At 46.6% G+C, this 13,173-nt stretch overlaps 1 protein-coding gene across 10 annotated transcripts in view; it reads left to right on the top strand.

Moving 5' to 3' along the window:
• UPF2 (UPF2 regulator of nonsense mediated mRNA decay) overlaps positions 1 to 13,173 on the top strand; it is a 765,941-nt gene that overhangs the window by 318,719 nt on the left and 434,049 nt on the right. For all 10 annotated transcript variants that reach the window (XM_069228662.1, XM_069228663.1, XM_069228659.1 and 7 more), the window contains one exon: positions 7,757 to 7,942. In XM_069228662.1, the coding sequence (XP_069084763.1) occupies positions 7,757 to 7,942 (186 nt within the window). The remainder of the gene's footprint in view (positions 1 to 7,756; positions 7,943 to 13,173) is intronic.

Raw genomic sequence — 13,173 nt, 5'->3', positions numbered from 1 at the left:
AACCCATGCAGCCATGCTGCGTATCCCTGAACTAGTGTGTGTCGAGACAAGGGCACAGTGCAGGGCTCAGGGTGAAAAGGAAGTGTTGGAGACTGGAATAATGGCTCAATCTTCCAAGAGAAAACGAAAGAAGAGTGGAGAACCAGCTTCAACACAGCACAAGAAACAGAACATTTCTTCCCAGGAAGAATTTCCATCCTCTGAGGGAACTGAGCCCATGGAGCTGGAACCTTATCAGGTTGTGCTCTTGGGCCCAAGGGGACCCTCAAGGGAACAGCTGTGTAAGGGGCAAGAAACTTGTCCCTCTGTTGAAGGCCTAAGACAGCAAGCAGCTGAGGAAGAAAAAGGAAATGTCAGTGGAACACACAGGGTCTATTGGGAAGATGGACTCCTTTACACTGAGGCAAGAGATCCCAAACCTGGTGCCACTAGGAGAGTAGTTGTGCCCCAGGAGTTTAGGGAGTTAATTCTGACCTTAGCCCATGAAATTCCCCTTGCTGGGCATTTGGGACAAACCAAGACATGGGAGAGGTTAGTCAACCATTTCTATTGGCCCAATATGTCCCAGAAGGTAAAGGAGTTTTGCACCTCCTGTGACCCCTGTCAAGCCAGTGATAAGACAGGTGGCCATCCAAAGGCCCCCCTCATTCCACTTCCAGTGGTGGGGGTCCCCTTTGAGAGAGTGGGAGTGGATATAGTGGGTCCACTTAAACCCCCCACAGCATCAGGGAATCGGTATATCCTAGTAGTAGTGGATCATGCTACTAGGTGCCCTAAAGCAATTCCCCTTAGGTCCACTACTGCCCCTGCAGTAGCCAAGGCACTCATTGGTATTTTTACCAGAGTGCATTTCCTAAGGAGGTGGTTTCTGACTGAGGTACCAACTTCCTGTCAGCTTACCTAAAACATATGTGGAATGAGTGTGGGGTGACTTACAAATTCACCACACCATACCATCCACAAACCAATGGTCTTGTTGAGAGATTCAACAAGACATTAAAGGGCTTGATCATGGGGCTCCCTGAAGAACTCAAATTAAAGGGCTTGATCATGGGGCACCCTGAAGAACTCAAAAGGAGATGGTATGTCCTCCTGCCATGCCTGCTTTTTGCCTACAGAGAGGTGCCTCAGGAGGAAGTAGGGTTTTCCTCCTTTGAACTTCTGTTTGGCCATCCTGTTAGGGGACCACTAGCTCTTGTGAAAGAAGGCGGGGGGGGAGACCTCTTCATGAGCCTAAACAAGATGTGGTGGACTATGTACTAGGCCTATGTTCAAGGATGGCAGAGTACATGGAAAAGGCAAGCAAAGACCTTGAGGCCAGCCAAAAGCTCCAGAAGATGTGGTATGACCAAAAGGCTGCTGAGTCTGCAGGCCTGCCATTTGTAGCCTGCGTGAAATGCTGTATTGACCCTTTCACTGATGGTCAATACACAAGGCCACTGTAAGTCACTCCTATTGTAGGGCTTTTCAGCCCAAAGGGCAGGGAGGAGGTCCCTGTGTGTGTTGCACCCAAGCACCCATAAATGAGCAGTGGTGTCCCTACGAATTCCAGTTCCAATGGACTTCGTAAGTGCAGGGAAGCTATTTTATCTGTGTACTGGCCACTAAAACCGAACAGGGGCATGTTTGGTATCAAACATGTCAGAATCATACCCCCAAACTGATTTCAGTATTGATGGCATGATTTCAAGCACTCTGGGGGTTCCTTGGAGGATCCCCCAATTCTGCTCCTTCCAGTCTTCTAGGGTCTGCGGGCCACACAAGATTTTGCCCTCCTACTGCTTGACTAGCTTGAGCAGGGGACAGCAGGACAAAGGATTTCCTGCAGGAGAGGGGTGTAACCTCCTCTAATTTGGAAATAGGTGTTACTGGTTTGGGGAGGGGTAGCCTCCCTGCGCCACTGGACTGCTTTGAAGGGCACATTTGGTGCCCTCCTTGCATAATCCGGTCCAGGGACCACTGGTCCCCTCGCTGGCGTGAAACACACAAAGGAAAGGGGAGTGACCATTCCCCTGTCCATCTCCACCCCTAGGGTGGTGCCCAGAGCTCCTCCTGGTGGCTACTTGGTTCTGCCAACTTGGAAACAAGATGTGTGCAGGGTCCTCTGTTAGCATATGACTGGGTAGGCCAGGTAGCTCACACCAGTGACCCCATCTGATAGGTGATAAACCCCAGAGAGGGACCAAACCCTCCTTTTGAGATATTTAGGGACTCCCTTGAGGGTGGGGTCCCCGGATTCGTCATTCAAGATACTGGAAGGAATTCTCTGCAAGATATCTTCTGCTCCTGACATTTGTAACTGCTACTGGGCTACACAGGAAGCCGACAAGACTGCATCATCTGAGAAAACGTCTGTTTGTAACATTGTTTCTGTGGCTCCTGTCCACATTTTGCAACATCTCTAAGGCTGTGAATCCTCTGGAGGTTGGCAAGACATCGACTGTACCAAGAAGCAAGAAGGAATCTCCCTTGAAGTGAAGGAGTCACTCCCCTGCATCCACAGGTATATAATGCAACAATGTCTGACTGGTGGGATCTTCTGTCCGTCGGATCTGTGAAGATTCTCCAACACGTGGTGGTTTTGAGGGATCCCCTGGTTCCTTTTGTATTCTGTCCAACGTGGGAGAAGGGGAGCCCTTGTCTCTGCTACTGGGACAGAACCCCTGTGCAGCACGACTGCTGCACCAACCAAGGCTTGTTGACTCCTGCTCCGAGGGATCTTCAGGCTCCAAGTAGCCTGAGCCCCCAGCACTCTATCTCTGCAAGGACAGTCTCCTTTCTGCAGCTCCATTGACGTGGAACTCCTCGTGTGCTGGCTGGCCCTCACTGTGACTGTGTCTGCAGTCAGTGGGTTACTTGTTGGGACTCTGACTGCTTCTTGTGACTCTACAAGGGTTGAGTCCTCAAGACCTGGCTGGTCCTCCACAGCTCTGCAGAACCTTCAACAGCTCCTTTTGCATTTGACTGTGCTTGTTGGTGATCCTCCTGAGCAATGACTCATCTGCAATCCAGCAACCATTGAGGGACAGCTTGTAGGTGACTTCTGAGACTCCTCTGCATCACCTGGACCTGCAGCTGGACTTCATCCATCACTGAGGACCCGGAGCGTGCATTGCCTTCTTCCCCACCTGGACACTCCTGCGTGGACTGGGCTCTGTCACCTTCTTTTGCAAGTCCACCTCTCTCAGAATCCACTGTTGGATTCCACCGGTCTGGTCCTGTTTCTACATTCCTCCAATCACAAGGTCTCCATGTTCAAGAGTATGGGAAAAACAGGTATTTTAACTCTCTGCCCCCTGCCACTGGGAATCTTCTAGGTACTTACCTTTTGGGGTTACACTCTTTCCAACCCTTGGCTAACTACTCCATACACTATGATCCAGGACCCCCTTTAACATTCCATTTTATTAGTATACGGTTTGGCCCTCCTATAGGGCCCTTACTAATTAATGCTTTTCCTGAGTACTTATTAGTGTATGTTTTGTGTGTTCATACCTCTGCAGGGGGAGGTATACCAGTGGTAGTCTAGTTTGGTGTGCCTTTAATAAAGTACCTTTATTTTTGCACCACTGTGTGGATCCTTTCATATGTGATAAGTTACTCTGTGACTACTGTGGTATTGCAAGTGTTTAACATGCTTTCTAGATACGTCTTGGCTGCTCACCACACCTACCCTAGTGAGCTGTGGCTGTCTAGACACTGTACCACTAACTAATTTGGGTAGTTTGACCCAGTATAAGTTGAAGCACCATAGGTGTCCACTGCACACTGGGCTAGCTTCCTACACCCACCATTCTGTATATGTTGAGTTAGCCGTAAAATGTTACTTGGTCGGAAAGAAAGACATTAGTAAAACAAGCCAACTGTTTAGGTCAATCCGGTCAGGCATGACTTCATGTAAGCAAACCATATCTAGGAATATAGTGCTCTCCATAATTATGTTATGAGGAGGAGAGCAGACCCATTTATTGTATTCCTAAAGAACATTCTACTTTTGGGGGTGAGGCAAAGCAGCTATATCTCCCTTTATAAGAATGCAAAGTAGCAATGTGGAGATCTGTGCACTCTTTTGTCAAGCATTACTGTATTGACTCTGACTCAATGACTGATACTGTGGTCGGTCATACCTCAATGCATATTTTATTTGTCTAGGAGACTTATTTTCACCCCCTTTTCTTCAGCTTTGGAACCCTCCACCAAGGTGTCCATGTAGTAGCTTTGTATTCTTGTAGGAAGCTAGCCTGGTATGTTTTGGCTACCTAAGGTACTTACACCTTATACCGGGCCCAGGTATCCCCTATCAGTGTAGTGTAGGCAGTGTCTTGAAGCCAGGCTCTCTAGAGGTAGCTGTGGATGAGCAGCCAAGGCTTATCTAGAAGTCATGCAAAGCTCATGCCAAATCACTATAGTCCCACAGCACTTACACACATGAAAGAAAACAAATACTCAGTTGAACAAAAATAAAAGGTACTTTATTTGTGGTCACACATTACCACAAAATACTAAAGAGGCAACCCTCCAATAGGAGCTAAGTAATACACTAATTATATACACTAGTAAACAGTAATAGTCACAGAAAGGTTAGAAAACAGTGCAACTTGCAATAACCAATAGTGACCCTACGGGGAGTACACAAAGGTAAGTAACACGGTACCCTCAGTAACCAGTTAAGCAGGAGTAACTCCCTGGAATTTCCCCAAACCACCCAAAAGGAAGGAAGAGAGGAAAAGAAGACACCCAGACAAGACTGTAAGAAACCAGTGGTAGATTCCTGGAGTGGATGACCTGTGGAGATAGGGGACCAAGTCCAAAAGTCACAGTGGAGTCCAGGAGGAGTAGGATCTACTACCCACCCATCTGTACTTGTAGGAGTTGGTCGATGGTGGTGAACAACAGATCAACACTGCAGCCCTGGAGCCGGGTAAGAGTTTTTGAGGAATACATAAGATGTTCCACGCTGGAATGATGATTGTAGACAGGTGTTGGTGCAGGAATTCCACCAACAAGCCTTGGCAAAGGCAAATCTATGGATAGTGGAAAAGTGGAGCTGCAGGGTACCAGCAAGGCCCAGGAGGACTCAACCCAGGACGGAAAGTCAGAGGGGACCCTCAGCAACACAGAGAGCCTACAGGAGCTAAGGCAGCACCCACAGGGACCCCACAAGACTGGGACACAGAAGTCGCAGAAGGAGCCTACGCAGCACTACAAAAAGGGATCACACACCGCAGGAGAATGACGTAGAGGGCTGTGAGTTGCAGGAAGGAGTGCCAAGGGCCTGGAGCTGCATGTAGCCTGAAGTTCCCTTGGAGGGTATGCGAACAAGCCTTGGCAGCTGCATGAGACGCAGTACTATCCCGCCTGGGAAGGCAGGACTTAACCTCCTCCAAATTTGGACAGCTGGCAGAGAGGACCAAGAGGACAACTCCGGACCACCAACCGTGATGCAGGATCCACACAGCTCAGGAGGAGAGTAGATCCACGCAGCCTGTCGTCGTTGCTGAAGATGCCTGCGGATGCAGGGGAGTGACTCCTTCACTCCACGGGTGATTTCTTCTTCCTTCCCTCGCTGAATGAAGACTTGCCGCCCTCAAGGGATGCACAGCTGGGGAAATGTTGCATGGGCTGGAAGGAGCCATATAAACAATGTTGCAAGAAGAGTCTTCTTCGTGGATGCAGATTGTCGGTTCTTGGAGTGCCCAGTCGTGGTTCCAGTGGCTAGAAGATGACCTTCTACCCACTGAAGGTTAGAAGGTTGCAGAGGAGACCTGCTGGAATCTTGCAAGCCGAATCTGAGGACCCACCACAGAGGAAGACCCTAAAATAGCCCTAATAGTGGGCTTGGTCACCTAGCCAGGTGACCACCTATCAGGAGGTGCCTCTGACATCACCTGCCTGGCCACGCCGATGCTCCCAGAGTTCCCCGTCAACCTTGGAAACAAAATGGCAGAACCCAGGGACCTTCCGGACGAGCCCTGAGCACCACCCCTGGGATGGTGATGGACAGAGGGGTGGTCACTCCCCTTTCCATTGTCCAGTTTTGTGCCAGAGTGTGGACTGGTTTATGCACGGAGTGCGCCAAATGTGCCTTCAAAACATTCCAGTGGCTTGGGGATGCCACCCATCCCAAGCCAGTCACACCTATTTCCAAAAGGAGAGGGTGTTACCTCCCTCTGCCTAAGGTAATCCTTTGTTCTGCCTTCCTGAGCTTCATCAGATCAAGCAGCAGGAGTGCAGAAACCTGCCTCAGGGGTGGCAACAGCATAGGCTTCCAGGAAAACCCTGTAAGATTGGTGGTAGCAATGCTAGGGGTCCTCTAAGGAGCCCCCAGGGTGCATGGAATCATATTTGCAACAGCATTGGGGTGCCACTCTGACATGTTTGATACCAAACATGCCCAGGTTAGGAGATAACATTTTGTAGCTGGACATAGGTGGTAACCTATGTCCAATACACCCATAAAATAGCGTCCCCGCACTCACAAAGTCCAATAAAATGGAACTCGAGTTTGTGGGGGCACTTCTGCTTGTGCAGGGGTGCCCTCACCCACTGGTACGTGCACCCTGCCCTCTGCGCTGAGAGGGCCTATCATATATAATATACAGTCACCTTTTTCACGCAGAGTGCAATGGCAGGCCTGCAGAACCCTTTGCATGGGCTCCCTATTGGTGGCAGAATAACTGCTGCAGCCCATAGGGATCCCCTGATACCCGAATGCCCTGGGTACCATATACTAGGGACTTACATGGGGGCAGGGCGCCAGCATGCCAAATGTGGGGTGAAAATGGTGAGGTTACCAAGTTAGAAGGGAGAGAGCACAATCACACGGGTCCTGGTTAGAAGGATCCCAGCGTACACAGTCAAACAGACTGACAATGGGCAGAAAATGGGGGTAACCATGCCAAGGAAGAGGGCACTTTCCTACAATTCTGTACTACTGTTTATGGGTATCAAAGAGTGGGTTACAGTTACCTAACATATAATGTCAGTTCTATGGTTTTCCCTCTGAATCCAAAAACAACCGTTCCACACATATCTTTGAAATACCTTCATAAAAAGTGTGTCAATGATTAAACTTTCAGTACATTTCCACCAATACTTAATACCTCAATGAGTCTCAGAGAAGGCTGGCTGCTTTAGAATCCTTTTAAGATGAATAGTGAAGGTAACACGGTCTGTCCTCAGCCTATTGTTTTTGCCAACTACACTATGTTTTTAATTCAGCTAATTGGAGTTGCTTTTTAAAAGAAAAAAAGATATGTAGAAACTTTGCCTTTTTCAGCTATGGCATTTGTTTGTGCTTGTAAAACGCTTGAAAAAAACAGTGTTCCGGGGATCACGTACATGTGTGGCGTATTCTACTGTTTGTGAATGTTTGTCATAGAACTCGTATTACGGTTAAGTAACTCTTAATTATTGAATTGCAGCTTTTTAATCACGGGACAAAGCAAGGTCACTAACCACCAGCTTGCAGTCACGCTGTCGAGTAGTCAGAAAGATGCATCACAACTTCATAGTCTATTTTGCTTGTCAAGCTAGAGTGAAACCAGTAAGATATATCTAAAACGTTCATAGTTATATGCATCCAGTATGAAGAAAAGGTCTACTGGTTGGGTCTATTCAGCCCTCCACACGCTTTCCTGGGCTAATCATACCCAATTAGCCTTGAATATTGGAATAAGTTGAACAAATATTGAGTCAGAATAAGCTGGATCATGTTTGAAATGCAGAAATAAATATATAAAATGTTTGTTTTCAGGAACAAATGATGCGCAAGAAGCAAGCAATGCACCTGGATGCACGTTACGTCACAATGGTTGAGAATGCTTACTATTATTGCAATCCTCCTCCTGCAGAAAAAACAGTGAGAAAGAAGCGCCCACCCTTACAAGAGTACATTCGAAAGCTTCTTTACAAAGATCTTTCAAAGGTCACCACTGAAAAGGTAAACATTTTAAGTGCTATTGGTCATTATGCCAGCATACAAAATCAGCCATTGTGTAAATAGAAGAAGCAATAACCAGAGGAAGTAGGTAAAGTGAGTGAGAAAGAGAGAAAGAAGGAGAGAGAGTGAGAGAGAGACACATCAGAACACCGGATGAAGGCAACACAGCCTTCTGGTGAGAGAGACAGACAAGTGGTGTTTTCGGACACCAAGGGGCTGGGAAAAAATGCAGACAGTGCAGTTGTTAGTAGGTTAAGACTGTTTGCTGGCTGCAGGAGAAAAAGTAAATGGAGTTTTGTTTAATTTAGATATTTGAAATCACACTCAGTAGAACAAAACCTCAGATTCTTGACACAGCTCAAACCTGACTCAGTGTAACAAATTATCTGTTTAGTACATTATTTAATCTAGCATGTGCTTGTGAATTTAAAGGTCCTCTGTGAGTGCTTATAATTATGATTGATTTTAACCAGGGCCAGAACCCAAGGTGTGATGTTTAAAGTGCTTGAAACATTAGAATATGATAGTGATACACAGTCTGGAGGACGTTATTCTATTTTTGTTGTATTACACATATTTACAGATTGAGTAACATATCCAGATTTATATGGTTGTTTAAGTATGATAGAACCATGTAGGAGAGGCTCCATAACGAATGATGCCAAGGGTTAGTAAGCCCAACAAACTGAAGACAAAGAGGCTGCATAAAGTACAGAAAAATGCCTTGAAACTATTTTCAGTTTTGCAAGTAATACATTGCATTTGATATATGCAGATTTACAGTCCTTTCAGTTGCTTTGAGTCCTTTGCCTTGCCTTTTTACGTTAATTATAGAAAGTGGTAGAAAGAGGGTATCTCTTCGCTGTTCCATAAATACACGTGATTACACCAGAGTTAGTGCTAGTTGGCAGAATCTGATGCTGTAGGTCACATGCTGCTCACACTCCTGTCATATGTTTTTGTCTTGAATATTGAACGTTGTTTTTCTTGCATGAAGATGTTTCAGTTTTGAGGTTACTCATGATTCCTTCACTGAAAACCACGAAGACTCACCTCAGATTGTTTTTTCTGCTGTTGGGTACAGCCGTGTTCTGGCTTCTACATTAGCACTGTGAAATGAGAAGAAATTTCACCATCTGAGCCTGGGACATCGCCGAATCAAGACCTCAAAGAGACTTGGAGACAACCTATTTAAAAGTGACTGTGATGAATACTTTTAACCACAGATTCCTCACCTTATGAATATTCTCCCAATCATCAGACTGGATCCAGACACTCAAAAGCAGTACTCATGCACACTGGTAGTTTGTGTGGTGCGGCACTGAACTGGTGTTTTAAAGCTCCAAAAGTGACGAGCAGGGCTGCATATAGGTGCTTTGCGGGCATGCTGGTGTCATTTTCTTTCTTTTCGCTCCTTCAGACGTAGAGTAAGAGCTTTACTCCTCTGATGGGAATGGACAATGGAAAGGGAAAATGGGAAATGGGAAATGGGAAATGGGAAATGGGAGATGGGGATGGGAAATGGGAAAACAGAACATGAAATCTTCTGGCTCAGGACTCATAGTGCCTTGAGCTTGTTTTTCGGGCCCACTACCTTTTCAGTATAGCCTTCCACTCAACAAACTTTTGTTCCTCATTCTTCTCACATACCTCTGAAGCACCATCTACCAGTGCTCAACCTTCTGCATATCCTTTTGGGTCTAGATACTTTTCTTTGGCCCTCAATACTAGAGAATGTGGCCCGGAAAGGGTAGGTGGAATGTACACCCTTCCAACCTTGCTTTCAGTGCAATTCCAGTTTCCATGGTCTAACCATCACAATGCCTGCAACTTGTTGTTCCCCAGACAGTGATAAGTCCTGTGAGTTCCTTCTTGCCTTTGGGTAAGATTCCTTAGGTGTCTGCGAAGGTGCAGGCCCACCATAAATTGCAACCATGCAGTACACTCCAAGACCTATGTTGGGCACTTAGAGTCCAATATACTACCAGGAGGTGCAGGACATCGATCTGGCACCAAAAGCCATATCCAGGGCTGTAATTACACTATCCGGTCATGAGAACCATGCTTCCTTGCACAAACAACCTAATGTCAAGTTAGGGCATGACTTCTGTGGTGGTCCTGTATTGAGCCACGAGAGTGGATACAAAGGAACACCACCTTTGGGCTCCATTTGGCACTAGAACAAGGCTTCGGAGTATATAATTGCTTTATCTGAGGGTGTCAACCCTCACAGGTCCTCAAGATGTAAACACAAGCGTAGCAAGCATCCCACTGCACTCCAAGGACCTGCCAAAGGCACTGACAAAGCCGGTTCCGAAGCTTCCATTGATGGCAAAATGGTCCTCGGCAGCCAGATCCAAGAAATCAGAGGTTCTATTTCTATAGAGGCTTCATTAAGAGCTTTACACTGTGCGGAAGTGGCTATTTATTCACTCCATCTCCAAGAAGATATTTGTGAAGGCTACTCCCCTGAGCTCTTCATAGACGAGTATCCCTCCACCAGGTACACCTCCATCACTGCTTTCACACACAAGCCCCTCTGTCTGTGACAGTCACCTGAGGGTCAGCTGTACACCCTTTTCTGACCTTGGCAGTCTTAATTATTGTTTTGAGTCTTTAGACTGGCCCTTGGACCAAGTGCCCTCTGATGATCCCTGTTCCAACAATAATGTTGATCCCCTGGCAACCCTGAAATGCATCACTAACCAGTCAAAGCATTCCCACCAGACGATAGTAAGGCCTACCATCAGGTCACAGAGTAGGTTGCAGCGTTCTAAAAGGTGGATATGCATGTCATGGAGGAAGAAGATTACTTCTTCGTGGAGATGCTCCCAAAATTCGAGCATATGTTTGCAATTTCTTCCAGTGCTCAACGGCTTGCTACAATCTGTCCTTAAAGATCTAGTAACAAGTAGGGTAGTCAGTACAAGTGTCAGACAAAAGTACAAATCTTCACCTTCCGACCTTTTTACCTCAAAACCCAATTTCCCCTAGACTCTCAGGTGGTTCAAATTGCTGCAGACCAGCCCCCAACCCCTTTAAATGCTGCACATGATGCCTTTTTGCCTGATGTGGAAAGCAAGTAGATCAACGAGGCGGCCAAGAGAGTTCCTAGGCACATGGATAACCAGCTCTGTTGGTCTCCTCACCATATATGATGGAATGCAAGAACGGGAAATTCAAGTTGGTGCCAAAACTCCTAGAGGAGTACAGGAAGAGAGGGAAGGAAACAGTGTCACTAGGGTATCTCATATCTGTGATGAAATGGGGTGTATTATATGGTGTGGTTGTGCGGTGTCACAGTATACTACTGTTATGAACCCCTTTAGGACCAGAAGGTTTCGTTTGTTAAACCCTCTAGCTCAACCCTGAGAATCTGTGGCTCTGAGCAGCATGGCTTACTCATAGGAACAAGTTTAAAGCATTTAAACAGCACCAAATAATTAAAGAAGAAATCAACGAGACACTGTAGAAATCTGACGCCAATTTATAAAAATAGACTGTATTTTTATGTATTTTTAAACACCGCAATGAAAAAGATCCACCAGAGGGTTCCAATGATAATATAATTTTCGAGGTATAGTAAATCAAAGCATTTTCCTCCGTCACAAACAAGTAATGGCAAATTCAACAAATCTGACTCTTGGAAACTCTTTCAACAACAAAAAGGTGTTTCTGATGGATACACCTACCTGTGGATTCCTCACCTAAAGAGTTCACTTAGTCACGTTAGGCGAACAACTCTAGTATGGAGCCAGTCAAGTGGACTAGCAAGATCCTCAGAAATAATTAGCTCATCAGGTGAAGCAGTCTCCAGTCAGTTTCCAGGTAGTTTTATCCCTCTGCAATAGATTACTATGGAAGTGGTCCTGATGGAAGGCTGAAGATGCTCAAGGATGCTGTGGATGCAAGCGGTTGACAGAAGTCTTCTTGTGGCTACTCCTCAGTCCAAGGAAAGGGTTAGGCAGTTCTGGCCACATGTTTGACGTCCCTTGAAGTCCTCTCGGTCCTGGCAGAAGTCCAGTGGCCAATGGACTGCCAGTCGCCTGGTATCGCAGTCACAGTCAATCCTTTCCTGGGCTTAACTTGTCTTCTCAGTGATCTAGCTGCACTCTAACTTGCCTGGGTCCAGCGAGCCCGGGTGGTCTCAGGAGCTACATGGCGACGAAAAATGGTGGCTTGAAGATTTAGGCTACCAACTTGCTTGCAGATGTTATTGCCCTGTGTCCTTGGAGTCTCTTGCTTCAGCTGGGATTTGGAGACCACTTCTTCACAAGCAGGACATAGTAAGCAGAGCCCCCCTACTTTGCTTCCACCAGGATCAGCAGGTGCAGCCCACGCCTGTTCCTAGGTGCAGCAGGGCAGTCCTTCGGTCCTTCTTGTCCAAATGAGATCAAAGTTATGGGTTCAAGCAATGCCCATTTTAATTCAGTAATTGTCCTCAGGGTAGGTGCAGTCAGTAGCCAATGGGTTACCAGGTTCCCTCCCTTCTGGTGATCACTTCCTAGGAAGTGTGGCATCTGGCTATCCTAAGATGCAGCACTCTGCCCACTGCCAACATGGCATAACCCTTCTCTCGGCATCCAGAGCTCCCTAGCCGTGCCCAGAAATGTGTCTGCTATGCTAACTGCAGATCCCTGAAAAAACGGTTTGACAATAGGATTCCCCTCTCCTTCTCAGGTGCCAGTTAGTCTGCCTAAACAATGGGCCTGCCCCTGTACCAAGTGTTCCCCTTTTGCTCTTAAAAGGCAGCTTCATCTTTAAAGCTTTAAAGCCTGCCTTTTGGGCCACCACCCTTGTGGCTTCCTGCTGGAGTCAGGTAACACTTCTCTTCATCACCATCCCCTCTTGTCTCCTTTTGTGGGAGCCTTTAACATGACTCCCTATGAAGGCAAAAAGCTGTCTCGGGTTCACATTCCTTATGTAATAGTTAAAAGCACAAGAGATTGATGGTATCAAGATGACAATTTTATAAAAAGGTGCCCACCATGACTTATTACATTAACTTAGACTAGAGAATGTAGTCTGGCTCAATGTACGGTTGTTTTATAACTTGGGCTATTCACTTTGATCGCTCCATTCAGAAGTTAGCACAGCTGAGAGGTAAGCATGTAATCCTGTGCTCGCCAATGGGACGACCCAGTCTTTCCACAGTAAAAACAGTTTTGCAGCATGAATCCTTTTCTGGATTCATATACTGTGCATTATTCCGCTATCTAGTGGTTGGGTCT

The sequence above is a fragment of the Pleurodeles waltl genome, chromosome 4_1 (assembly GCF_031143425.1).
Source record: "Pleurodeles waltl isolate 20211129_DDA chromosome 4_1, aPleWal1.hap1.20221129, whole genome shotgun sequence".
NCBI lineage: Eukaryota > Metazoa > Chordata > Amphibia > Caudata > Salamandridae > Pleurodeles > Pleurodeles waltl.
This window is presented reverse-complemented; position numbering and strand designations above follow the sequence as displayed.